General features: G+C 44.0%; 1 protein-coding gene and 1 pseudogene across 1 annotated transcript; both read left to right on the top strand.

The window, feature by feature from the left end:
• The first annotated feature begins 3887 nt into the window (after positions 1 to 3887).
• On the top strand, positions 3888 to 6497 carry LOC128069476 (protein SET-like; annotated as a pseudogene).
• Positions 6498 to 10291: 3794 nt separating this feature from the next.
• LOC128070086 (protein DEK-like) lies at positions 10292 to 12104 on the top strand. Its single transcript, XM_052663391.1, has 2 exons — positions 10292 to 10351; positions 10463 to 12104. The coding sequence occupies exon 2, from the start codon at positions 10472 to 10474 to the stop codon at positions 11603 to 11605; it is 1134 nt and encodes a 377-aa protein (XP_052519351.1). The 5' UTR covers positions 10292 to 10351; positions 10463 to 10471; the 3' UTR covers positions 11606 to 12104.
• The last annotated feature ends 13904 nt before the right edge of the window (positions 12105 to 26008 follow it).

The raw sequence follows: 26008 nt of genomic DNA, 5'->3' as shown, positions 1-26008 counted from the left end.
TGTGTGACCTTTTCCCATGGCCCTGTTGTCAGGACACGCACCCTCCCCCCCCCCCCCCCCCCGCCGCGCCATGCTTGATACAGTGCTATTGTTGTTTGAAATAATCACTTCATATTTCAGCTCGTGTTATGTAAGTGAAGTATGATGGAACAGTGGAGTCTGTCTGAGCAAAGGAGATGCACTGGGGTTGGCACACAGGTGCAGGGGCTCAGGCCCACAGGCATGGGAACATTGGGCAGTCTGGGGTGATATGGGCCTTGACGGGGGACAGAGTGGGACCTGGACCCAGACTAGTCATGGTGGCTGGGGCATGGAAGATATGGACCCTCTGACCATCCATTTCTAACCACCTGTGGGCAATCACAGACTCACTGGACCTGAGTTTGAGCAAGCTCTGGGAGACAATGAAGGACAGGGAAGCCTGGCATGCTGTAGTCCACAGGGCTGCAAAGAGTTAGGCATGACTGAGTGACTGAACTGAACTGCAGGCAGTTCCCTAAAGTTGGCTCAGAGTCAGCAAAATGGATTCCTGTCCCCACTTTTGCTCTGCACCTTGCTGTGCTGTGATTCTGCCTCCACCCTCTACTGAACTAAAAAACAAGAAGTGATAGGTAAGGATCAAAGGGGAAACAATGATGACACAGTGGTGCTGGCTATGATGTTGGAGTACCAATGGCAGATAATGAATCCAGAAAAAGGACTGGGCTTCCCTGGTGGCTCAGCCGGTAAAGCACCTGCCTGCAATGTGGGAGACCTGGGTTCAAACCCTGGGTTGGGAAGATCTCCTGGAGAAGGAAATGGCAACCCACTCCAGTACTCTTGCCTGGAAAATTCCATGGATGGAGGAGCTGGGTAGGCTACAGTCCATCAGTTTGCAGAGTCGGACATGACTGAGCAACTTCCCTGGGAAGGGGGAAAAGTCAACTGTGTTGTGTAGCAGCTGCTCAAATGACCACAGAGGCACGGGGAGAACAGGAAGGTAAGATCCAAGTGCAGAGAGAGGAGTGTGGCTGGGCTCTGGAAGAAGGCAGTTGGTTCCTGCTGAGAGGGAGGTGGTGACACCACAAGGCCCAGAAAAGAGGGAGGAGAACAGTGTGGTGCACATAGGAGCAGAGCCACACACCAATCAGACCCAGTTCACTAGGGCCCACCCAGGCTTCCCCACAGAAAGGAGGCAGACCACCAAATCTGTCAAGTTTTTTTTAATTCAAAACTGAGGCATATGAGGGGCAAAAGCTGTGCTAACCCTCAGGAAAGAGGGACACCCTGGTAGGGCAGCAGGGCAGGGCCTTCTGATGAGAAGTGGGCAAGGAGAACAAGGGACCCAGTGTGGAGCTTCTGGATTCAAGAAGCACCAGCTGCTTCCATGTAGGGGATGCTGTGTTCAGCCTGTGAAAGGGAGCAGAGTCAGGGTGGAGCCCTCAGCCCACTCACACGAAGACTGGGCAAGGAGAGAACATGTCCCACTCACTTCAAAGGCTCTGGAACTTCTCAGTGAAGTGCTGCAAGACCACTGAAACAGAGAAAGGCATACCTAGGCATTCCAGGCACAGGGATTCAGAAACCCCCTCTTTCTTGTGGGACAAGCCTAACCCTGAAACTGGACCCCCCCAAAACCTAGTGATATCCAGCCCTGCGACTAACTCATCCACCCATCACTCAGGTTAAAAATAGACATGTTTTTCCAAATGAGAACAAGATGTGCAAGTAGTTCTCACACTCCAGAATGTATCCGAATCATTCAGATCCTGTGAAAACATGTCTATTCTCTGCCTACCAGCAGTTAGAGAAAATAAATGTGGTATCTCTAAATGAACTAAAATAAGATCTCTAGGACTTGTTGGCAAAGTGCATATGTGGTTCCAACAATATATGTCTTCATGGAGAAATAGGTAGATAGGTAGGCAGAGAGAGGTGAAAATGCACAGGCTCCAGGGCTGGGTCTGGCAGAGTCTCCTTCCATAGGAATGTTGATCCCTGGGTAGCAGCCTATACCCCCAGCCCCCCACCCAAACTACACATTCTGCACTAGGATGCCCTGGTCTCCCTCTGCCCAGGCAGAGGCCACTCATACCAAGTTGATCTTTAAGGTTGTCAATTTCTCTCTGCAGCACAGGACACTAGACCAGCAGACAAGGGATAAAGAAATTGTTAGTATGGTCTCACCCTTTTTCCCTTCATTCCCAGATCCCTCCCTGGTACTGACCCCACATCTCAAAGCCCATGGTTACACTAGGATGAGTCCTCCCATGAAAAGGAAGTAGTCTCCCACCTTGGAGGTGAAGCAGGGACAAGATAAGTGTGTTTAACCCAGATACCTACCCTGCTGCCTAGACAAGAGAGCATTACTTCAGGGAAGTTGTGTGCTCCAGGTGGTGGCTGCTTCATTTCCTCTTGGGACAGACGAAGTGGCCTCCAGAAACCTAAAAGAGAACATAAAATCCAACTCCTAAGCTCAGAAGACAAGCAGGAAGCACCTAGAAGTGTATGCAACAAGGCGGTACCCCCATCTGTGGTCAAGCTGTCCCTGCTCTGCTCAGCAGCTCTGGGCCTGCCTTCCAAGGAGCCCTGGCTTCAAGCCAGCCCTGTCTTCACTGTCTCCTATGGGAGACATGTTGGGGTAGGCAGAGAGGTCTGGGAATGAGGCTGGGGTCCTGGGAGTGTCTGAGAAGAGTTCTCCTGTGTCCTAGAAACCAAACTTTGGAGATTCACCTGAAGGTGGAGATGCTCTGGGCTTGACACTTCCCTGTGCCATGGCCAAAAGCAGTGAATTTCCTGGAACCTGAGAGGTCTTGGTATCCAGGTCCCGGATGCTGTATCCTCCATGATGCTTGGATGGGCAAGATAGCTAAAACACACATTCCTGACTCATTAGGGGTGTGTGTGTGTGTGTGTGTGTGTGTGTGTGTGTGTGTGTGTGTGGGAGCAGCACAAAGTAGGGAATAGATAAGAAGTAAAAACCCAAACTCCTGAGAACGTGTGTGTGTGTGTGTGTGTGCGCAGGGGCAGGGTGAGGTAGGGAATAGGTAAGAAGTGAAAACCTAAACTCTTGAGAACTTGTGTGTGTGTGTATGTGTGTGTGTGTGTGTGTGTAGGGGCATGGTGAGGCAGGGAATATTTAAGAAGGAAAAACCTGAACTCTTGAGAAGTGTGTGTGTGTGTGTCTGTGAGTGTGTGTGTGTGTGTGTGTGTGTGTGTGTGTGTGTGTGTAGGGGAAGGGCAAGGTAGGGAACAGATAAGTAAAAAGCTAAACTCTTGAGAATGCTCTCCAGAAGTCAGCCAGGGTGAGTAGTGGGGCTCTGAGAAAGCTCAGGGCCACTGCAAGGAAGGCAGCAGGAATCAGGAGCTACCCAACATTTGAGGGATTAGTCAGTGTTCACTGGCTGCCAGCACCCTCCCTCCACCAGCCCCACTGGGCATCCTAATGACAATCTCAAAGAGCAAAAGATCCCCTGCAAGCTTCAGGGTGGAGTGCATGAAGGGGAAGGGGAGGCGAAAGGCGCCTACTCACTTGGCTCTTTGGGGCCGGCTCTTTGCCTCGGTTGTCATCTCCTTGGACCACCAGGTTGGAGTCCCTGCTGGCCCCTGGTGGCTTCCCGGTGTTTTGCTTGGGGTGTCTGGCCCCAGGAGGGACCAAGGAATACTTCTCAGTTCTGCCAAGGACTGGCAGGCCCGAGATGGGAGGGAAGCTGTCTAGTGCCAGAGGACCCTCTGAGAGGCAGGCCTGGGGCTTTCTCCCCAGGATGACTTTGGAGATGGCGCCACCCGGCAATTTCTCCTGAGGGCCCTTCTTCCATGGGGTGACCTGGGGCAGGTGGCCGGGCCTGCCCCCTCACTTCCCGCTGCCCACGCTCGGCTCTTTCTTAGACGGCTTGTTGGAAGAATAGATGTTGAACTCTTGTGAACTGCCTCTGCATGGTGGCAGCTATTGCGCGTTGGATGGAGCACAGGTAAGTGCTCCGCCTGCTCAGGGCAGCCTGTCGGGCGGGGCCTGCCTCCAGAAGCATCCAAGCCCCCGGCCTTGAGCTGGCCTTCTTTGCGGAAGATGCCCACCTTCATGTGTGGTGTCTCCTGGAACTCGTCCGAGGACAGGTCGGAGGGCTCCAGGTCTGAGGGCGTCTGGTCCAGTGAAGTCGGCCCCTGGAGACCCAGAGCCATGTTTTAGCAATCGCTCTCCTAGACCTCCCCGGTCCCCAGGGCTCCTCCCCCAACCTCCAAACGGCTGTGCCCTCACCACCTTGGAGTGCCCTCATCCGGGCCACTCTACCCAGGACACACAGTCGCCTGCACCACCCTGGTGACCCAACTAAGTTGGTCCTGTCCCCACCACTGCCCTCCCTGTGCCCTGGGACAAGACCTGTTCCCAGTCAGACATACCTCATCATCGTCGGACGAGCTCATTTCTCAACAGAGCGGACTCCACAACCCTCACAGCCCTAGGTGCTAGAAGCCCTCGGAATGGGAGCCAAGACCCTACCCCTAACAGCAGCAGGGTGCATGCGTGCCACAGCCCACCAATCAGCGTGTGCCGGGTGCCCGTTTTTTGAGGGCTCCCGCCAATGAGGACGGAGGGCACGTGGTTCGGGCAGGATCGCGGATGAAGAGGTGGTTGTGGGGGAGGGGAGCTGAATTATAGGTTCCAGGGCTCTGGCCCCCCCTCTTCCGGTTCCTCAGTCTCAAGCCTTAGTTTCAGGGAAGTGGCAGCCCGTCCGTTTTGGGCTTGTGGGGACTAAATGCACTGGTGACTGTGAAGCCTGCTGGGGCAGAGAATAGTTGCAAGCTCACATTCCCAAATGTAGCTAACAACCCGCTCAGTGAAGGAGCAGAGGACTCAAATTGGCAAAAAGCAGCGTTGGAAAGCTCTTCTGTGACAGGGCAGACAGGAAATAGTTTCTACTCTGTAGGCTAAGTGATCCATTGCAATTTGCCTGGCCTCCAGACTTGTGGCAGGACAGCTGCCCTAACCAATATGTAAACTAATCTGCTCCGATACCGTTTACTGCCTGGCTGCATTCGGGTCATAGGCCATAGTTTCCTGATCCCTGACTTAATCCAAATGGGAGGGAATTCTAATGCTCACCGTCAATAATTGGGAGATGCATACTCAAACCACAAATCATTTTTTCTCATCAGATTTGCTAAATTTACCAAGATCATGAAGAAACCAGTGCCTGTGTGCACTGCTGGAGGGGGGCATATATTAAACTTTGGAGGGACACTTGGTGCGGTTATCTGGCAGAATCTGTGCTAGCAAAGTGGGCAACATTCACTTCTGCTTCTGGTACTGCTCTTAAAGCCATACATCCCCTCTCGCCCTGAGGAGAATGTGGAGGAGGAGGCGGCTCCAGAGATTGAGCAGCAAGCTGGAGAGCGAGTGAGGGAACCTAGCCGCCTGCCCGCCTGCGCCGCCTCCCCTCTGTAAGCAGGAGCCGGGGCCGCTGCCCTGCACGTAGCCCCAGTCCCTCCCTCGTCGTCAGGCCACAAGGGCAGCGCACGCGAGCCATGGGAAGGGACAGCGAGTGAGCGACAGAGCGCCGGAAGGAAGCGGCCTGATCGTTGGAGTGCCCGCGCGTGTGGCTTTAAGGGGACGCTGCTGGCTGCCCCCTGTGCCTTCCCCTCTCTCTCCCCATCCCCGCTCCGCCCGTACCCTGACCGCGGAGCAGCACCAGGTCGGAGCCTGCGGCCAAAGTCAGTACCCAGGAGCTCAAATCCAACCGCGATGGGGCCCCCGAAATTTCAGAAAAAAAAAAACAGCAAGAAGCAATTGAACACACTGGTGATGTACAAAATGAAATAGAGACATAATGAATTTAATACTTTTGAAAGTAGGACAGAAATATTACCAACTCCGCCAACCTTTTTTTTTTTTTTTTCCCAGAGGAGGTCGGAATTGATCGCCCAAATCCCAAATTTTGGGGTGACATTTGTTAACCTTCCACAAGTGTCTTCTCTGCTTGGGGAGAAGGGTGAAGAGACGCAGCATTATTCGACAAGAGTTGAAGTGACAGAATTTGAAGACATTACATCAGGTTACAGAATAGATTTTTTATTTTGATGAAAACCCTTCAAAACCCTTTACTTTGAAAATAAAATTCTCTCCAAAGAATTTCATCTGAATGAGAGTGGTGATCCATCTTCAAAGTCCACTGAAATCAACTGAAAATCTGGAAAGGATTTGACGAAACGATCAAGTCAAACAGAATAAAGCCAGCAGGAAGAGATAGCATGAGGAACCAGAAAGCTTCTTCACCTGGTTTACTGATCATTCTGATGCAGGTGCAGACGAGTTAGGAGAGGTCATCAAAGATGATATTTGGCCAAATCCATTACAGTACTACTTGGTTCCTGACATGGATGACAAGGAAGGGGAAGGAGAAGATGACAAGGATGATGAAGAGAAAGAAGGATTGGAAGGTACTGGTGAAGAAGGTGATGAGGATGAAGGTGAAGAAGATGAAGATGATGATGAAGGGGAGGAAGGAGAGGAAGATGACTAATGGAACACTGATGGATTCCAACCTTTTTAAATTTTCTCCAGTCCCTAGGAGCAAGTTTCAGTCTTTTACTTTTTTTTTTCTCTTCTTGTGCTCAGTTGCCCTGTTTTTGAGGTCTCTTTTCTCCTTTATACCATGGTTCAAAACTTATTTGGGGGAGGAAATACCTTGAGCAGAATTCAATGGGAAAATAATCTCTACCCCTTTCTGTTCCAAATTCATTGTTATCCCTTCTTAAGAAAAACTGTATAAAATCAACACCACCATGTTCTGTGGGAAAAAAAGAAAAACCTTCTGCTCCCTTAGCTCTGCTGGAAGCGGGAGGGTGCTAGGCCTCTGTGTAGTTGTCCATAGAATTCTAGCTTTTTCCTCCTTTCTCTGTATATTGGGCTCAGAGGTTACACTGTGTCTCTATGTGAATATGGACAGTTAGCATTTGCCAACATGTATCTACTTTATTTTGTTTTAAAAAAGAAAAAAACTTTAAAAATGGGATTATAGAAGGTCAGCAAAGGGTGGCTTTGAGATGTTTGGGTGTGTTAAGTGGGCATTTTAACAACATGGCTTCTCCTTTGGGATGTTTACTTATGATGTTTAATGGACATCCTTGCAGTTTAAGATGACACTTTTAAAATAAAATTATCTCCTAACGAAGACCTGAGCCCTGCCACTCAATGGGAGAATCAGCAGAACCTGTTGGATCTTATTTGCAATTGACATTCTCTGTTGTAATTTTGTTCCTGTTTATTTTAAAATTTTTCTTTTTGTTTCACTGGAAAGGAAAGATGATGCTCAGTTTTAAACAGCCTCCCTTTCTCTAATTCCCCCTTAACATGTCTGCAGAGCACACAACCCATGCCTTCCCCTTTCTTCCTGCCAAGGTCTATAGAAGCCCGAGAGTCTGGCCTCTGGGCAAGAAGCCAGCAGTCACGTGGTTTAAAGCTGCATCCTGCATCCCAGTGCCTCTCCCAGCACCCCCAGCCAGCCACTCCCCACCCCATCTTTGACTGTAACATGTGCAGGGGTTCTGCCTGCTCCACGGCACCACCAGCTTCCCTGTTCCAACTCTGAATGCTGTTTGTTCCCCCTAGGTATTTGCATCCAGCCTGGCTAGGTGAGCACCAGTCAGCAGGGCTTTCCCCCTTAGTTGGCTTCCCCAACCACCCCTGAAAGGAACCACAGCCTCTCCTCAGAAGGTTCCAGAAGGAGATCCTTCGGTCAGCCCAGCCCTTTCCAGTTTTGATTCACTCAAAAGTGACTGCACTCAAACTCTGTTAAGAACCTGGAATGAGTTTATTTGCACCCAGCCCTTCCCAGACAACACAACTGCTGAAGAAAATAGTATAAATGTCCCTCTCTGTAATTCTGAGTACCCTACATATGCAGGAGGGAGAATAAACCTGACTATTAGTACCAGTGTAGTGTCTTATGGAATTGTTATAAGGTGTCTTGCATCTCCTCTGTAATTTCCCTGAGGATGCCACACCATCCCAACAAGGCAGGGTCAGTAGCAGGTGTAAGCATCCTGTGTCGTAAACTTCCAGACTGAGTGGGTCAAGAATCAGTGTTTTTAGTTTGGCTTTGAGGAATCTTCCAGTCAATTTGTTTGGTGAATTTGATGATGATGAGTTTCAATCTGTATTTTGCATGTGTCTCCTAATAAGAAGAGGAGGTGAGACTGTCAGTCGGAGAAGAGAAAAGAGATGTTGTGCCTTGGAAGGTCCCTAACTTTGCCTCTAAGGATTTGATATTTGAAAACTTCTAGCCTGGATTTGTATAATGGGGCTGCTCTGATAGTGGCTTTGGGAACCCCTTTGAAGTTGAGAGCCCTCCCTTGTCAGGACCATGAGGCACACTGGACTTTGGTGTTAGACCAGTGAGAAAGTGAGAGCTGGCAGTGACTGGCAATGATCCATGGCTAACACACCGTTTCTCTGCCCTTCCTTTGCAGTAATCCATGGCTGTGTACTGAATAGTATTCCCCACTACAGCTGGATTGGACTCCACTTAGCCTTTTAAGCCAAGGTTCCTATTGTAACTGACAGCTTTCCTTTGGGGTGCCAGGCAGCCAGGTCCCCGGCCCCTGCCATGTTCTTCCACTTCAAGCCCCACCTCTTCTTTCTGTTTCTGCCTCACAGTCCCACTGGCATTGACCATGACCTTCTTTTTTATTTTTGAGATTTTAATTTTTTGGTCACTTGCTTTGAAAACACACAATCGAACAAGGCTATGCCAAATTTTCAGGTCTTTTTGAAGTATTGAGAATGGGGAGGGGGTGTTCTCTTTTCAATAAGAGATAATAACAGGAAGAGAAAAGTAGAAACAATGGAAAGCAAACGAATGCACACACTTTATCTTTTCTTGTTGGCAAAGCAAGAGGGCAGTTACTGATTGGTGAGTGGCCAGAAGCAAGTATGAAGGTGATGCTGCCAAAGCAGAAGCTAGTTTCTTGAGAAAATCCAAGTCACACAGTAAAGCATTTTAGAAGACCCTATGCTTGGAGATTTAAAAGCAAAAAAAGCTTGGATCCTCAGCTTGGCTCAGGAAGATGCTAAGTTAAGGCTGTTAAGTCTCCATGGGAAAGCCTTCTTATTTGCAGCTTTGACCAGTTTCACAGCTGCTTCCCAAGAATCCCAAACTTAAACAACTAAGGGTCTCCATCCCTCCCCCCAGTAATTATTTGCATAACAAATAGGAGGTCCCCTCATTTACATTTATTTACAGATTAACTACTTGAGGTTTGAGTGGTTCTGAAAACTTCAAGAGGTATTAGAGCCACCCAGCCTTTGAGAGACCTTCAGAGACTGGGCAGGAATTTTGTATGAAAGGAGACATTTGGGTCCAGAAGACAGGTAGGACTCACTTTTTGTAAGAGGAAATCGAGGCGCAGAGAAATGAAGGGACTTTGCCAGAGGTCCCAGGGCTGTTTCGTAACAAAAGTCAGGCTAAATTCAGTGTCTTCAGAGACCCGATCCTTTTCACAAATGGATTCCATCTGTTCATGTTCATTCCTGGAGACAAGTCTTTTGATGTTCAGGAGAAAATGAATAGTTAGTATTAGAGCACCTTTGAGGTTTTTAATCCCATAGAAAAATATTCGAGGATGGGGTGGGAGGAATGGGCAAAGCAGAGGACTCGTGCTTCTGTTGACATAAGAGTCATGGACACCTGTTAGCTGCTCAGCTTTCCTGGGAGTCTGGAATGAAGCATGTGAGTGCGGAAGTTTAACAGGTGCCAGAGATGACCCTTGTCATCAAGGAAGTTTGGTAAACAAAAATCTAACTTGTGCGTGAACATGAGAATTTATAAAGTCAACCAAGGCTATGTAAAAATAATTAAAATGCTTATTTTATCGGGTATCTTGTCTCACTGTAAACAGAAAGATTTTTTCCTTCTTCAGTGAAAAGATTTTTTACTGAGTATAATTGTTACTATTAAAAAAAATTTACCCTAATACTCTGTTTACTTCTGGTGAAACAAAACTAGTCACTAGAAATGGTCTGTGTCCCGCCCCACCCCTACCCTAGACTGAAATGGTTTTCCTGAAAAATCCCCACATGTACACACACACACACACCTCATTTCTCTTAAACCAAGAAGTTTGCTTTTCCTAGATGCACGATAGATCACTTTTGGTTTTGTTTATGTTTTTTGTTTGTTTGTTTGTTTTAATCACTTGGCATTCACATGTGGCTGTCAATATGTGCTTTTTTTAAATTAAAACAGGAAGCTTGAAAAAAAAGTATACAAGTTGCTTTGTTACAATAAAACTAAATGTGAGCGGGGCCAGAGAGAAAAGCCGCCCCCCGGGGGAGTGAGCGCAGTCGTCCCGGATACGCGGGGAGGCAAACTTTGAGGTCGGGGCTCCTCGCGGCTCGCTGGGGCTGCGCAGGGTGGGCCGGCCGGTCGGGGCGGCCGGGGGCGAGGGGAGACCGAGCCAAGGGGTTTGGTGTCCTCCGCGCCTGCAGGTCCACAGCATGTCCTCCTCGGGCACAGCTGCGGAGGGAGAGGCAGCCCCCGCCCAGCCCGCGTCCGAAAAAGAGCCCGACATGCCCGGCCCGAGAGAGGAAAGTGAAGAGGAGGACGAGGACGACGACGAGGAGGAGGAGGAGGAGGAAGAGAAAGAAAAGAGCCTCATTGTGGAAGGCAAGAGGGAAAAGAAGAAAGTAGAGAGGTTGACGATGCAAGTCTCTTCTTTACAAAGAGAGCCATTTACAATTGCACAAGGAAAAGGGCAGAAACTTTGTGAAATTGAAAGGATACATTTCTTTTTGAGTAAGAAGAAAACAGATGAACTTAGAAATCTCCATAAACTGCTTTACAACAGACCAGGAACAGTGTCCTCATTAAAGAAGAATGTGGGTCAGTTCAGTGGCTTTCCGTTTGAAAAAGGAAGTATCCAGTATAAAAAGAAGGAAGAAATGTTGAAAAAATTTAGAAATGCCATGTTAAAGAGCATCTGCGAGGTTCTTGACTTGGAGAGATCGGGTGTAAATAGTGAACTGGTGAAAAGGATCTTGAATTTTTTAATGCATCCAAAGCCTTCTGGCAAACCATTGCCAAAATCTAAAAAAAGTTCTAGCAAAGGCAACAAAAAGGAACGGAACAGTTCTGGGATGGCCAGGAAAGCTAAGCGAACCAAATGTCCTGAAATCCTGTCAGATGAATCTAGCAGTGATGAAGAGGAAAAGAAAAACAAAGAGGAGTCCTCAGAGGATGAAGATAAAGAGAGTGAAGAGGAGCAGCCACCAAAAAAGACATCCAAAAGAGAAAAGCCCAAACAGAAAGCCACTCCTAAAAGTAAAAAATCCGTAAAAGGTGCTAATGTTAAGAAGGCAGATAGCAGTACCACCAAGAAGAATCAAAATAGTTCCAAAAAAGAAAGTGAATCTGAGGATAGTTCAGATGATGAACCTTTAATTAAAAAACTGAAGAAACCTCCTACAGATGAAGAGTTAAAGGAAACAGTAAAGAAATTATTGGCCAGTGCTAACTTGGAGGAAGTCACAATGAAGCAGATTTGCAAAGAGGTATATGAAAATTATCCTGCTTATGACTTAACTGAAAGAAAAGAGTTCATAAAAACAACTGTTAAAGAGCTGATTTCTTGAGAAAGAGGACAGAGACAGATGACCCATGCCCATGGAGCTAAAGATCTGATTTATATATCATTATACCAGCAAAGAGAATGTATTTCCTTTTCTAAATCTTTGCAAGCGTTGTTGGTAGAACTTCCTGCTGACCTTTTTATCTCAAGTGTTAGGTGAATTGCGTTTGCTGTTTTAAATTGCATTTTTATGCAGTTTTTAGTTTAAATTTTTGCATGGCTACAGTAATTGTCCCTTGCTTTTATAGTTGTATTTTGTACATTTTGGATTTCTTTATATAAGACTATAGATTCTTGAACTGTTGTAGTTTTTAGTGTATGTGCGCAATATTAGCTTAAGTCATACTTTTAATCAAGTAGAACAGAAACTATGGTAATTGGCATTTATACATGCAGAGACTGTTGCAGTATTTAGTAGATAAAATATTTTGAATACACGTCTGTCAGTGTTAAAACCAGTGGCGGTGTGTTCATCATGTTAAAAATACATGAGCTTCAGCAGCCCAGATTACTAAATTGGAACTTCTCTCCTGCATGTATATATATGTCAAAATTGTCAGCATGACAGGACTGACAGATATTATTTTTGTATTTTTAAAAACGAATTTGTTGTATATAAAGTTTTTTTATTTCTTTTGTGCAGATCAATTTTTAAACTCATATAAGTAGGTATCTTTACAGTTATAAACTATGAAATGACAGTGTTCAACCAGATGGTATGATGGAGCAGTGAAAGTCAGAATTTAGTGAAGAAAACACTGAAGCAATAGATAGTTCTCTGCTTTGCCTCGAAGTGTCATCAGTTTATAGTTTTAGTGTTAACTCTGCAAGTGTCTGTAGATACATTTTATATTAAGGGTAGACCAAAATCAACACATCAAAACTTCAAAAATTGGGGGGATCTGGATCAAGTAGAAGCACATTTGGCTTCAAATAAATATACTGATTTTTAACTGCTTTTGCCCACATAAAAAGCTGGTATTTACTGGAAACCTGGCCACCTTTATAATTATGGTTGAAAGTATCAAGTGTAATGCCAGAAGATGATAATGTATAGACAGTAGTGGGTATCTGACAAAGTATTTTTCAAAGGTGATGGACTTATTTCTAACGTTAAAGAAACGTAACATATTCACAGAATCAGGGGTGTTAAATTTTGGCCATTCAGGATTCTAGGTGATCAACACATGGACCACTCCTGAATGAGACTAATTTTGTCTTTTGATTGTGTTAATAAATTTATTAAATAATCTCTGAATTTTAAAACTGCTGCTTATGTGAGAATTAGGCCCTTGATGAACCACTGAGTGTTTAAGATATCTTTGCATCATAGTACAGAAATTTATAAAAATATGTTGACTGCTAACAGGTATTTTCACAGGTTTGACTTGTTTCTTGATAAAGTTATTAAGACATTAAAGAAAGGTTGAAATAAACAACTAAATGAGACTTGAAAAAAAAAAAAAAAAACTAAATGTGTACACACACACACACACACAAAGCCATATATAAGTATCAAGTAAGCCATGAAACAATCCTATGATTGAACTATGTACTATTATCTCCTTCTATAGGTGAGTAAACAGACAGGAAACTGAGAGGGTCTGCAACTGCTCAGGGTCATTCAGCTTGTGGGGTCATAAGCAACAATACTGACCTCAGACTAAAAGTATTACAACTGAAAATGGCCATTCTCTCTATAACTCACTGCCTGGCACATCTAGAGAAACACTGGTATCTCATGTGTATAAGGACACATGCCCAAGGATGTTGGTGATAGGAAAAACTAGGAGTAATCTAAATTCCCATCAGTAAGTAAATGGATAAATGCAGTGGATCATAGTCATCTAGTAGGTTAAAATGCAGGGGGGAGCGGGGAAGGAAAGAATGGCACTGTTAAGTTGATTTCAAAAAGCATCCTGATGACTATAACCAAAATGCAGAACAGGACATAGAGTCAGCTACAAATTGTAAACTACCCTCTCTGCACACAAGTCCTGCATGTTGTTTGTGTGTGCGTGCGTGTGTGCGTGTGTGTGTGTGTGTGTATACATAACTAAAAGTATTTTGTAAAAGTCTGCAAGGACACACAGCAAACATCTACCACTAGCTGGGGGACAGAAGGGGATGAAGTGGGGTGAAAATGTCAATGATATATCATTTGTTTCTCTGCACTTCCTGGTTCCTAGCTTCCCAGAGCTGAGTGCCCTGACACCAGAGGAGTGGTTCCTTCCTGGGATTCTGTAAGACCTTTGACTTCAACAATTTCCCATCCCCTAAAGGCCTTCCCTCTTTCTCACCTCCCTTCCTCTCTTTTGCATTCAGACTCCTCTGTGTAACATGGCCTTTCCCTGACACACCCTATTCTGGATGGTTTCTTAGAAAAGAATCCTGGACTGTGTCAACACCTCTTAACCCACCATTATCTGATTCCCCTGAGGCTATACCTAGAAGCTTATCCTACAGAAGAAGGTTACAGAGCAGAGCAGATTGGGTGCACCAGAAATTCACACCATCCTATGTCAAGCAGACCCTGGCAGTGCTTGCCCATCTCTGCTTAAGTCCTCTCGGAGCCCCACAATGACACTAATGTCAAACACATTGAAAGGGTTAAGGAAGGATAAAGCAAAGACTAATGTAACACCAGCACCCATCTTAAAAACATTAACGATCACTGTTTTCATTCCCTCCTTCCTTCCCCCAAGAAGAATCCTCAAGGCTGTTTTCACACCTTCTGTGCTCTCTCCATCCCTGGGACTCTGCTGCCTGCTTCCTCCCTCACCTTTAGCAGAAGACCTTGCTCTTCACTTCCTTGACCACCTTGTACCCAACACTTACTCCTGCTGTGACCCCCACCTCTCTGCCCTGTTCCCATCACCCACAAGCCTGTGTGTTTCTACCTAAAGCTCATCCTTTCACTTTACCTTTGGCTCCATCTGCTGCTGCCTTCAGAACTGACTACATTTCCTGCTCCTGCTCAACTAGGTCTTGTCTCATTTTTTTCTCTCATTCAAAGCAGGAGTGGTTTTGTAATTTTTACTATAGAGGTGACATGTGCACATGGTAAAATTCAAATAGTGCACGAAGTGAGTGAGTGAGTGAACTGGCTCAGTCATGTCTGACTTTGCAATGCCATGGACTGCAGCCTACCAGGCTTCTCCACCCATGGGATTTTCCAGGCAAGAGTACTGGAGTGGGTTGCCATTTCCTTCTCCAGGGGATCTTCCTGACCCAGGGATCAAACCCAGGTCTCCCACATTGTAGACAGATACTTCTGAGCACCAGGGAAGCCCAAATAGTGCACAGTGATATACAATGAAAAAAAGTCTCTCTTTTAACACTCATCAGGGGCTCAGCACCAGTTGGTTCCTGTCACGGGCAAGTTGAACATTCAGAGGTAACAGTAGATGAATCAGGGTTGATAAGGGGAAGAAGCCTTTATTCTTGGGCCTCCATCTGGGCCTATGGGAACCATCTGTGCACAGATCCCTCAGGATAGTTTCAGGTAACCCATGACAAAAGATGGCTAACATCAGCTGGCCAGATCAATTTGTCTACTTGTTTGTTCAGTGCCTCTTCTGTGCCTGGATGTTTTTTGCTGGGTATTTGCTCCCAATCCTCAAATCTTCATACTTCATACCCACTACCAGCTGTCCACCCACAAGCCTCCATGATAGACTTCTTCCATGTCAAAAATCTTCTAGTCCTTTCCCTTCAGGCCTCTGACCAAATGACCAAGACATTGGGCACCTCCAATATCTATTAATAAAAATGATATAAAATTATATATAATTTATAAATAATACCTATTTTTTAATTTTTTTTTAATATTTGATTTTGGCTGCATTGGGTCTTTGTTGTTGTGTGTGCATTTTCCCTAGCTGTGGCGAGGGAGGCTAGTCTTCATTGCAGTGGGTGGGCTTCTGTTTGTGGTGGCTTCTATTGTTGCGGAGCACAGGCTCTAGGCGCACAGGTTCAGTAGTTGTGGCATTTGGGCTTAGTTGCTCCATGGCATCTTGGATTTTAGTTCCTGGACTAGGCATCAAACTTGTGTCCCCTGCATTGGCAGGAGGATTCTTAACCACTGAACCACCAGGGAAGTCCTATAATACATTATATATATATACACACACACACATACATATATACATATATAAAAAATATATTACATGCATATATGTCTGTGTTCTATTTATATATGTATTGGTAATATATGTTATAGGGCTTTCCGAGGTGGTGCAGTGGTAAAAGAATCTGCGTGCCAATGTAAGAGATGAGGATATGCAGTTTTGATCCCTGGGTTGGGAAGATTCCCTAGTGGAGGGCATGGCAATCCACTCCAGTATTCTTGCCTGGGAAATCCCATGGACAGAGGAGCCTGGTGGGCTACAGTTCATGGGGTCGCAAAGAGTCAGACATGACTCAGCACACAAGCACAATATATGTTATAGAATTGCCACAACATTGGGCTTCCCTGGTGGAGGAAGAATCAAATGGTAAAGAATCTGCCTGCAATGCAGCAGACCTGGGTTCGATCCCTGGGTTGGGAGGAGGGCATGGAAACCCACTCCAGTATTCTTGCCTGGAGAATCCCCATGGACAGAAGAGCCTGGCAGGCTACAGTCCATGGGGTCACAAAGAGTTGGACACAATTGAGCAACTAAGCACAACACATTACCACAAACTGAGTGGTTTTAAACAACAGAGATTTATCCTCTCGGGATTCTGGAAGCCAGAAATCCAAAATCAGAGTGTTGGCATGGTTGGGCTCCCTCCGGGGACTGTAGGGGAGGATCCTTCCTTGTTTCTCAGCTTCCACCTTCCAGCCAAAGTGTTCTTTGGATCGTGGCTTCATGACTTGTATCTTCACACGGCTTCTCCTCTGTGTCTTCCCTAGCTCTGCTGGGTAAATGAAGGATCCCCTGCCATTCAGAGAGCCCAGGGGGTTCTGCAGAGGCAACATCCTCAGGGACATCCCCCCATGTAGAACAATTTCATATTTCAGAGTGTCAGATTTTCCCAATAAGTCCCTGACCTGAGCTTCATAGGAAAGGCCCCTCTCCTCCACTGCCCTTTCCCACCAGGCTCCCTGGCCCTTATTCAGTCACCAAGTTGTGTCTGACTCTTCACAACCCCATGCCAGGCTTATTTCTCTGTCCTTCTCTGGCTCTTAACTGCCATTAACTGCATGGTCACAGCTCCTTGTCTCTCTTTATCCCTCTGCTGTGCACCAGTGCTGACTTTGCAGAGAGGCTATTCTTATTCTCTGGGAATGATTCCCAGAAAGAAAAAAATATTGCCCAACTGGTTGCCAAAAAGGCTGTGTCCCTTCCATTTCCACCTGAAATAGACCAGAATACATTTCCCAGAATACGTCCCCGTCAGCATTAAGAGTTGCTGGTCTTTTAAATGTTGTCAATGAATCTGCACATCTGGTCTATATGTGAAAAGAATGTTTATTGCTACTTTTCTCATGGTGGTGAAAAAACCTGGAAATAAGGTGAATAGCCAACAGAGGGAAACAGTTCAATCAATACCCGCAATTATTATGTGGGCATTAAAAAGAATGATCCAGAGTTATGACAATTAATTGGGAAAGATGGATGTTGGTTACTAAGTGAGGAATAAAAGGAGGCCCAAAATGTGTATAACGTGAGCCCAACTTTGTGAAACACAAATGGGAAAATTTTTTCTATATATATAAGTGTACATAGACAGATGTCTGTATTTGGTTATATTAAAGGACATGAACTGAGTTGTTGACATACATCACCTGTGGGTGGAGTGGGAGGGGTGATGAGGAGGTGGAAAGGAAGTGGGCAGAGCGGTGTGGCAGGAAGCAGCCAAAAGAAAAAAAGAAGCTAAAAAATCTGCACTGTAAGAAAGACAAATATGATATGATATCACTTACATGTGGAATCTAAAATATGGTGCAAATGAACTTATTTACAAGACAGAAACAGACTCCTAGACATAGAAAACAAACCTAGAGTTACCAAAGGGGATGAGGGTTATAAAGTAGGAGTTTCAGGTATATACACACTACCATATGTAAAACAGACAACAAGGACCTATTGTATAGCATAGGGAATTCCACTCTATATCTTGTAAAAACCTATATTGGAAAAGAATCTGAAAAAGAATCTATTTATCTATTTGAATCACTGTGTTATACTCTTGAAATGAATGCAGCACTGTAAATCAACTCTATTTCAATTAAACAACAACAACAACAATGAAAGGATCCCAGCCTCAAAAATCCCTGAACAGACAAAACCAGTTTAGTCATCGAAGTAAAGTTTAATATAGGTCTTTTGGGGGAGACTACTCTGACTTGGATCATTTCTTACCTAAAGCTCCGGAAATAATGAGCAAAACCTAAACCCTTTCCCATGGTTGATATGCTGTAACTACTGCAAATTCTGGCAAGAGTGAATAATGACACTTTAGGAATCAGTGAACTAAAATGTACTGGAATGGGCGAATTTAATTCAGGTGACCATTATATACTACTACTGTGGGCAAGAATTCCTTAAGAAATGGAGTAGCTCTTATAGTCAACAAAAGACTTAAAAATGCAGTACTTGGGTTCAGTCTCAAAAATGGCAGAATGACCTCTGTTCATTTCCAAGGCAAACCATTCAGTATCACAGTAATCCTACTCTATGCCCCAAACACTAATGCTGAAGAAGCTGAAGTTGAAAGGTTCTATAAAGACATGCAAGAGCTTCTAGAAGTAACATCCCCCCAAAAGATGTTCTTTTCATCGTAGGGGACCAGAATGCAAAAGTAAGAAGTCAAGAGATACCTGGGGTTACAGGCAAGTTTGGCCTTGAAATACAAAATGAAGCATTTCAAGTGCTAACAGAGTTTTGCCAAGAGAACACACTGGTCATAGCAAACACCCTCTTCCAACAACAAAGGAGATGACTCTACACATGGACATCACCAGACGGTCAATACCAAAATCAGATTGATTATATTCTTTGCAGCCAAAGATGGAGAAGCTCTATACAGTCAGCAAAAACAAGACAGGGAACTGACTGTGGCTTGGATCATGAAATCCTTATTGCCAATTTCAGATTTAAATTGAAGAAAATAGGGAAAACCAATAGACCATTCAGGTATTACCTAAATCAAATCCCTTACAGTGGAAGTGAGAAATAGATTCAAGGGATTTGATTTGATATACAGAGTGTCTGAGGAATTGTGACCAGAGGCTTGTGACACTGTACAAGAGGCAGTGATCAAGACCATCCCCAAGAAAAAGAAATGCAAAAAGGCAAAATGGTTGTCTGAGAAGGCCTTACAAATAGCTGAGAAAAGAGAAGCTAAAGGCAAAGGAGCAAAGAAAGATATACCCATATGAATGCAGAGTTCCAAAGAACAGCAAGGAGAGATAAGAGAGCCTTCCCCACTGATCAATGCAAATAAATAGTGAAAAACAATAGAATGGGAAAGACCAGATATCTCAAGAAAATTAGAGATACCAAGGGAACTTTCAGGCAAAGATGGGCACAATAAAGGACAGGAACAGTATGGACATAACAGAAGCAGAAGATATTAAGAAGTGGTGGCAAGAATACACAGAAGAACTGTACAAAAAAGATCTTCATGACCCATATAGCCATGATGGTGTGATCACTCACCTAGAGCCAGACATTCTGGAGTCAGAAGTCAAGTGGGCCTTAGGAAGCATCACTACGAACTTAGCTAGTGGAGGTGATGGCATTCCAGTTGAGTTATTTCCAGTCCCAAAAGATGATGCTGTGAAAGTGCTGCACTCAATATGCCAGCAAATTTGGAAAACTCAGCAGTGCCCTCAGGACTGCAAAAGGTCAGTTTTCATTCCAATCCCAAAGAAAGGCAATGCCAAAGAATGCTCAAACTACCATACCATTGCAGTCATCTCACATGCTATCAAAGTAACACTCAAAATTCTCCAAGTGAGGCTTCAAAAGTATGTGAACCGAGAACTTCAAGATGTTCAAGCTGGATTTAGAAAAGGCAGAGGAACCAGAGATCAAATTGCCAACATTTGCTGGATCATAGAAAATGCAAGAGAATTCTAGAAAAACATCTACTTACAATAAACTGTGGAAAATACTTAAAGACTTGGGGTTACCAGACCACCTGACCTACCTCTTGAGAAATCTGTATGCAGGTCACAAAGCAACAATTAAAACTGGACATGGAACAACAGACTGGTTCCAAATTGGGAAAGGTGTACATCAAGTCTCTATATTATCACCCTGCTTATTTAACTTATATGCAGAGTACATCATGCAAAATGCTGGGCTGGATGGAACACAAGCTGGAATCAAGATTCCCAGGAGAAATATCAATAACCTCAGATATGCAGAGAACACCACCCTTATGGCAGAAAGAAGAACTAAAGAGCCTCTTGATGAAAGTGAAAGAGGAGAATGAAAAAGGTGGCTTAAAGCTCAACATTCAGAAAACTAAGATCATGGCATCCAGTCCCATCACTTCATGACAAATAGATGGGGAAACAATAGAAACAGTGAGAGACTTTATTTTCTTGGGCTCCAAAATCACTGCAGATGGTGACTGCAGCCATGAAATTAAAAAACGCTTGCTCCTTGGAAGAAAAGTTATGACTAACCTAGACAGCATATTACAAAGCAGAGATATTACTTTGCCAACAAAGATCTGTCCAGGCAAAGCTATGGTTTTTCAACCAGTCATGTATGGATGTGAGAGTTGGACCACAAAGAAAGCTGAGCAACAAAGAGTTGATGCTTTTGAACTATGGTGTTGGAGAAGACTCTTGAGAGTCCTTTAGACTGCAAGGATATCCAACCAGTCAATCCTAAAGGAAATCAGTCCTGAATATTCATTGGAAGGACTAATGCTGAAGCTGAAACTCTAATACTTTGGCCCCTTGATGTGAAGAACTGGCTCATTAGAAAAGACCCTGATGCTGGAAAAGATTTAAGGCGGGAGGAGAAGGGGATGACAGAGGATGAGACGGTTGGATGGCATCACCGACTCGATGGAGATGAATTTGAGCAAGCTCTGGATATTGGTGATGGACAGGGAAGACTGGCATACTGCAGTCCATGGGTCACAGAGCTGGATACGACTGAGCAACTGAACCAAACAAAAAAATCCTAATATTATAACCAACCATTGTGAAGAATTTCCTCATTACATAAGTTGCCTTATAACAATATACCCCTGAGCCTTGTTCCATGTTTTGAGTGCTTCTGGTTTGCAAGCTGTCTTTTTGGTGTGTGCACAGTAAACTTTTACTAACTACAAAAAAATCTGCAGAATGTTTAATATGATCACATTTGTATATTTTTTAAATTTAAAAGGCAAGTAAATAAACAGTTCTACTCACAAAAAGAATGCAAATCATAGTACATTTAACCCACTTCTACCAGAAATGGACCAAGCACAAAATATTGGTAAGGACACAGAGGATTTAAACAACAATCTGAAAGTCATGTAAAAACCCTGTATCCACTAGAGACAGAGATTTTTTCCTAAGTGCACAGGGGACAATTACAAAAATAGGCCACATACTATGTGATGAAAGATATTTGCACAAATTTCAAAGAATCAACACCATACAGACTATGTTCTCTGACCACTATTCAATTAAATTTGAAGCAACATTAAAATGATAAAGTCAAATAAACATACATTTGGAACCTTAAAATGCACTCCTGAATAACTCACTGGTAAAGTGCCAGTAATAGGGGAGACATTGTGAAATATTTGAAGCTGAATTGCAATGAAAGTACTACATATCAGACTTACAAGGAGAGAGTGGTTCTCAGAGAGAAAACTGTAGGTTTAAATACATGTATTTACAATCATGGAATAGGAGAAACAGAAAATCACCGAGGGAGTCCCAGGGTGATCATAGCTGCCAGTAAAAGCCACCAGTGTGCGCTAACAGTAGTGAGTGAAACTTTGAGGAGAAATGGACAATTGGCATAGCCTATCTCCTCTAAAATGTTTGGTAATTACTGTACTGCTTTATCATATGTCCACAAATTCTTTGTTAGTCTTCCTTCTAGGAGATGAAACTCAGTTTTTCACACCTGGAAATAGGCTGGACGTATTTACTCCCTTCTAAGGATTTGTTGTGGGAGACCTGGGTTCGATCTCTGGGTTGGGAAGATCCCCTGGAGGAGGGCATGGTAACCCACTCCAGTGTTCTTGCCTGGAGAATCCCCCTGGACAGAGGAGCCTGGTAGGCTACAGTCCATGGGATCACAAAGAGTCAGACATGACTGAGCAACTAAGCAAACACAAGCAAGAACTTGTTGAAAGGGAAAATATTAACTTTACGGTGGGGAAAGTTGCCACATAGCACCTAAGCCACAGTTAACTTCGCCGGTGATAATGCATCACAGTGATGTTACATTCTCCCCATAGGAGGTGATGAGAAGAGTGCTTCCCTTGTGGCATTCTTCCCCAGACTCCACAAATCAGTCTCATCATGACAAAATTGCCACACGAATCCAAATACAGGGACATTCTACAAAATGCCTGGCTGGTGCCCTTCAAAGGTATCAAGGTCTTGAAATACGAGGAAAGACAAAGAAACCATCACAGATCAGACTAAGGACACATGATGACTAAATGCAGTGTGGTCTCCTGGGTTAGATCCTGAAACAGAAAGGGGACATTACTGAAAAGCTGGGGAACTCCAGATAAAATCTATAGTTTAGTTAATAGTATTGACCCAATGTTAATTTCTTCATTTTGATAAGTGTACCATAATTATGTAAGATGCTAACGTTAGAGGAAGCTCGTTGAAAGCTATAAAGGAATTCTTTGTCATATCTTTGCAGCTATTCCACAAGTCTAAAATTATCTCAAAGTAAAAAGTTAGAAAAAATGTAAAGGTCTAAAAATCATAAAAGACAAAGGAAATTGTATTTAACTCAAGAAGCTAGTAAAACATCTACAGAATAAACCTAAAGAAAACGTTATTATTCATTTGCCAAGTTGTGTCCGACTCTTTGTGGTACCATGGATTGTAGCACACCAGGCTCCCCTGTCCTTCACTATCTTCCAAAGTTTGCTCAGATCCATGTCCATTAAAAAGGAAATATAAAGATAAGAGCACAGATTAATGAAGCAAAAAGCAGAGAAACATGTGGAAGGGTTTAAAAAATGTTTTTTGACAAATGTCTTAGAAATGTTTAGCAAAATTGTGGCAGAGACCACGAGATGTCATTCAATCTCTGTCCTCTTTTCCTTCCATATCTGGTGCATAGCAGCCTGGAAAAAGACAAGATTTCCTGATTGCTCTTGTCACTAGGAGCAGCCATGTGATTACGTTCTGGTCCATAGACTGTTAGGCGGAAGCCTTTTGGAAGATAGGAATTCTTTATTTTCTAGACTATAGCTATTAATGTTTGGCCAGTATGATGTACACTAAATATATTATTTGAGTTTGTGTCTCATCTTTGAATTTGTTTGTGGTATCCCTTTTTTGTGGGGAGGGGAGGTAGGGTGACTATCTGGGCTTCCCAGGTGGCCCTAGTGGTAAAGAACCTACCTGCCAATGCAGGAGATGTAAGAGATGCAGATTCAGTCCCTGGGTTGGGAAGAGCCCCTGGAGGAGGGCACAGCAATTCATTCCAGTATTCTTGCCTGGAGAATCCCATGGACAGAGGAGCTTGGTGGGCTACACTCTATAGGGTCATAAAGTGTCAGACATGACTGAAGTGTCTGACTCATAAAGAGTCATACATGACTAAAGTGACTTAGCATCCACAGCGACTGTTCATATTAAAGTAGTAATGTTATCAGAAAATTCGAAAGCAAAATGTAAAATGTTAAGTTTATTAAATTAGTGTGGTGGACATGTGTGTGTTTCACTATTCTCTAAAACTTTTTTGTATGTTTGACATATTTTACACACAAAAATTAAGAAGGAAAGTAGGAAAGAAGCAATGAAGGGAGGAAACCAAATTAAGCTCTGGGGCCAGAGGGTTCCAAACAAAAGAAAAGCAATTGCATTTTGAGACTGAGTTAACTGGGAGAGACTCAGTGTGTGAGCCCTCTCACTAGTGAATATCACAACAGACCAGCTGGTTGCAGAGCTGACAGCTGTCTGGTTGCAGATGTCATCTCACCTTGAGCGCACCACTCTGATTGGTAATGTTTCTGGAAAATCAGCTTGGAGTTCGTTTTTTCAGGCTTCTTGACAATCATATAAGCTTATTTAATGATTATGTAATCAACCTTTCTCTGTAAATGGGCCAAAATGAATTTTTTTCTCTGCATCAAAACTCAGTCTTCACAGAAATTATGGTTATCTTTTTTGTATTTATCTTTGGTTATTTCTCTACCATGGTCAAAATGTGTTGTCTTACCCATGGTTTCTTCTAGGTAGAAGTAACAATGTGCTGATTTGACCCTTGGCCTTATGAAACACCACAGTCATCCCTCTTGCATTTCTGACATCATCATGAACAGAAGGTTTCTAATAGCCTGGGAACCTTCTGGTACAAGAAAAATGAGAGACTCATAAGAGTAGGGCCATCCTTAGCTGTCCAAAGCCCTATTGTACAGATGTACTGTAATTTATTTAAAGTGAAAGTGAAGTTTCTCAGTTGTGTCCAACTCTTTGTGACAACATGGACTGACTGTAGCCCGCCAGGCTCCGCTGTCCATGGGATTCTTCAGGGAAGAATACTGGAGTGGGTTGCCATTTCCTTCTCCAGGGGATCTTCCCAACCCAGGGATCGAAGCTGGGTCTCCCACATTGCAGGCAGACTCTTTACCCTCTGAGCCACTAGGGAAGTGTAATTTATTTAAGGATTACTTTATTGATGGGCACTTAAGATTTTTATTCAAAATCCTCACAAGTCCAAACAGTGCTTTAACAAGAACTCTTGTACAAATATGTTACATACATATATCATATTTCTGTGACATAGATGCACCTAGGTGACATAATGACATAAGATACCAAGGCAGGTGTCTGAGTCTGTTTGGGCTGCTATCACAAAAGATCATGATGGAGTATGTGGCCTAAACAACAGACATTTATTTCTCCCAATTCTGGAAACTGGAAGCCCAAGATCAAAGCCAGCTGTTTCAATTTCTGGTGAAAGGTCTCATCCTGGCTTATGGATGGCTGACATCTCACAGCCATATGACATCCTCATATGATTCATGGTGGGCAGAGAGAGAGGACGTGAGGGCACTCTGGTGCCTCCTCTTCTTACAAGGCCATTAACACCATCAGACCTGGGTGCATCTCCAAATACATCACACTGGGGGCTCAGGCTTCAACATGAGTGTGTGTGTGGAAGGCACAAACATTTCATTCATCACAGGGGTGTTTTCCATTTTCCTCGAATTGGTGGTGAAAGTTTACAGCCAGGGAAAGAAAGGTTTTGAAAATACCTTTAGAATAGCTAAAAAAAAGCCGACCAGCTATTTAGGACCAATCAGTCCCCTGTAAAGATTGCTGAAAGGTGTCATTACAAAGGTAGAAGAGTTGCTTTTGAGAAGAAACCACCTTCCTCTTCCCTGAGGTTCTCTGAATGTTGGGAAGGGTGCAGGGTGAGCGCAGCACATGTATGGACTGCAAGAGTCTTCAGAAGGCAGAGATTGTGGTTGTTTTCGGAGCTGCCATGGGGCCCCCAAAGCTGTGCATGCAGAGGGCAAGGCTGTCCCAGCTGAGGGCCACCTCCCTCACCAAGTGGGTCACCCAGATGTTGGCCTTTTATAGCTACCAAAATTGCCCTTCAAAAGTCGGTGCCAATTTACCTGGTCCTAGTGATATTTTCCCCAACTCTCCCCAATGGTATACACACTATAAATGTTTTTCATTTTTGTTAACATAATAAATGAAAAGTGATATTTTTATTGTTGCACATGTGTAAATGCTTATATTTTCTCTACTGAGTCGTGTTTGTGTTGTTTGGCCATTCTCTTACAGGAGGACTTATTTTCTGTCTTAAAGATTCTCAAGAGGTTTTATGTATAAAGAGTATTTACTATTTTAGTGCTCCTTGTGTGTAACTTGCATTTATTTTTATTTAGGATGCATGTGATATCCAGCAGTTTTCTATTTTTACGGCATCAGACCTCTGCTCTTAGGTCAGTTCTTCCATTAACCAGATGCTTTGCAAGTCCTTTCCACTTGAGAGGTGTCACTTGCAGATGCAAAATTATCAGGGCTGTTGCCTGATTGAGGCATCGGGACTTTGCCCCACAGGTTACTCTCCTGAGAGCAGCTTTCACATCCTTATTTCTCAGGGTGTAGATGAGTGGATTCAGCATAGGAGTCACTGCTGCATAAAATATAGAGATAATTTTATCCCCATCTTGAGACCTTTTGGCCTGAGGTTTCACATAAATATATATTAGGGTCCCAAAATAGATGGTGACCACAAGCAGGTGA

Source organism: Budorcas taxicolor, chromosome X (assembly GCF_023091745.1).
Source record: "Budorcas taxicolor isolate Tak-1 chromosome X, Takin1.1, whole genome shotgun sequence".
NCBI lineage: Eukaryota > Metazoa > Chordata > Mammalia > Artiodactyla > Bovidae > Budorcas > Budorcas taxicolor.
Note: the sequence above shows the minus strand (reverse complement) of the source record. Positions and strands in the feature narration are given on the sequence as shown.

Bases quoted from the DNA above. Each gene is read 5' to 3' on its own strand.
- LOC128070086 (XM_052663391.1), top strand. From the start codon at position 10,472: ATGTCCTCCTCGGGCACAGCTGCGGAGGGAGAGGCAGCCCCCGCCCAG.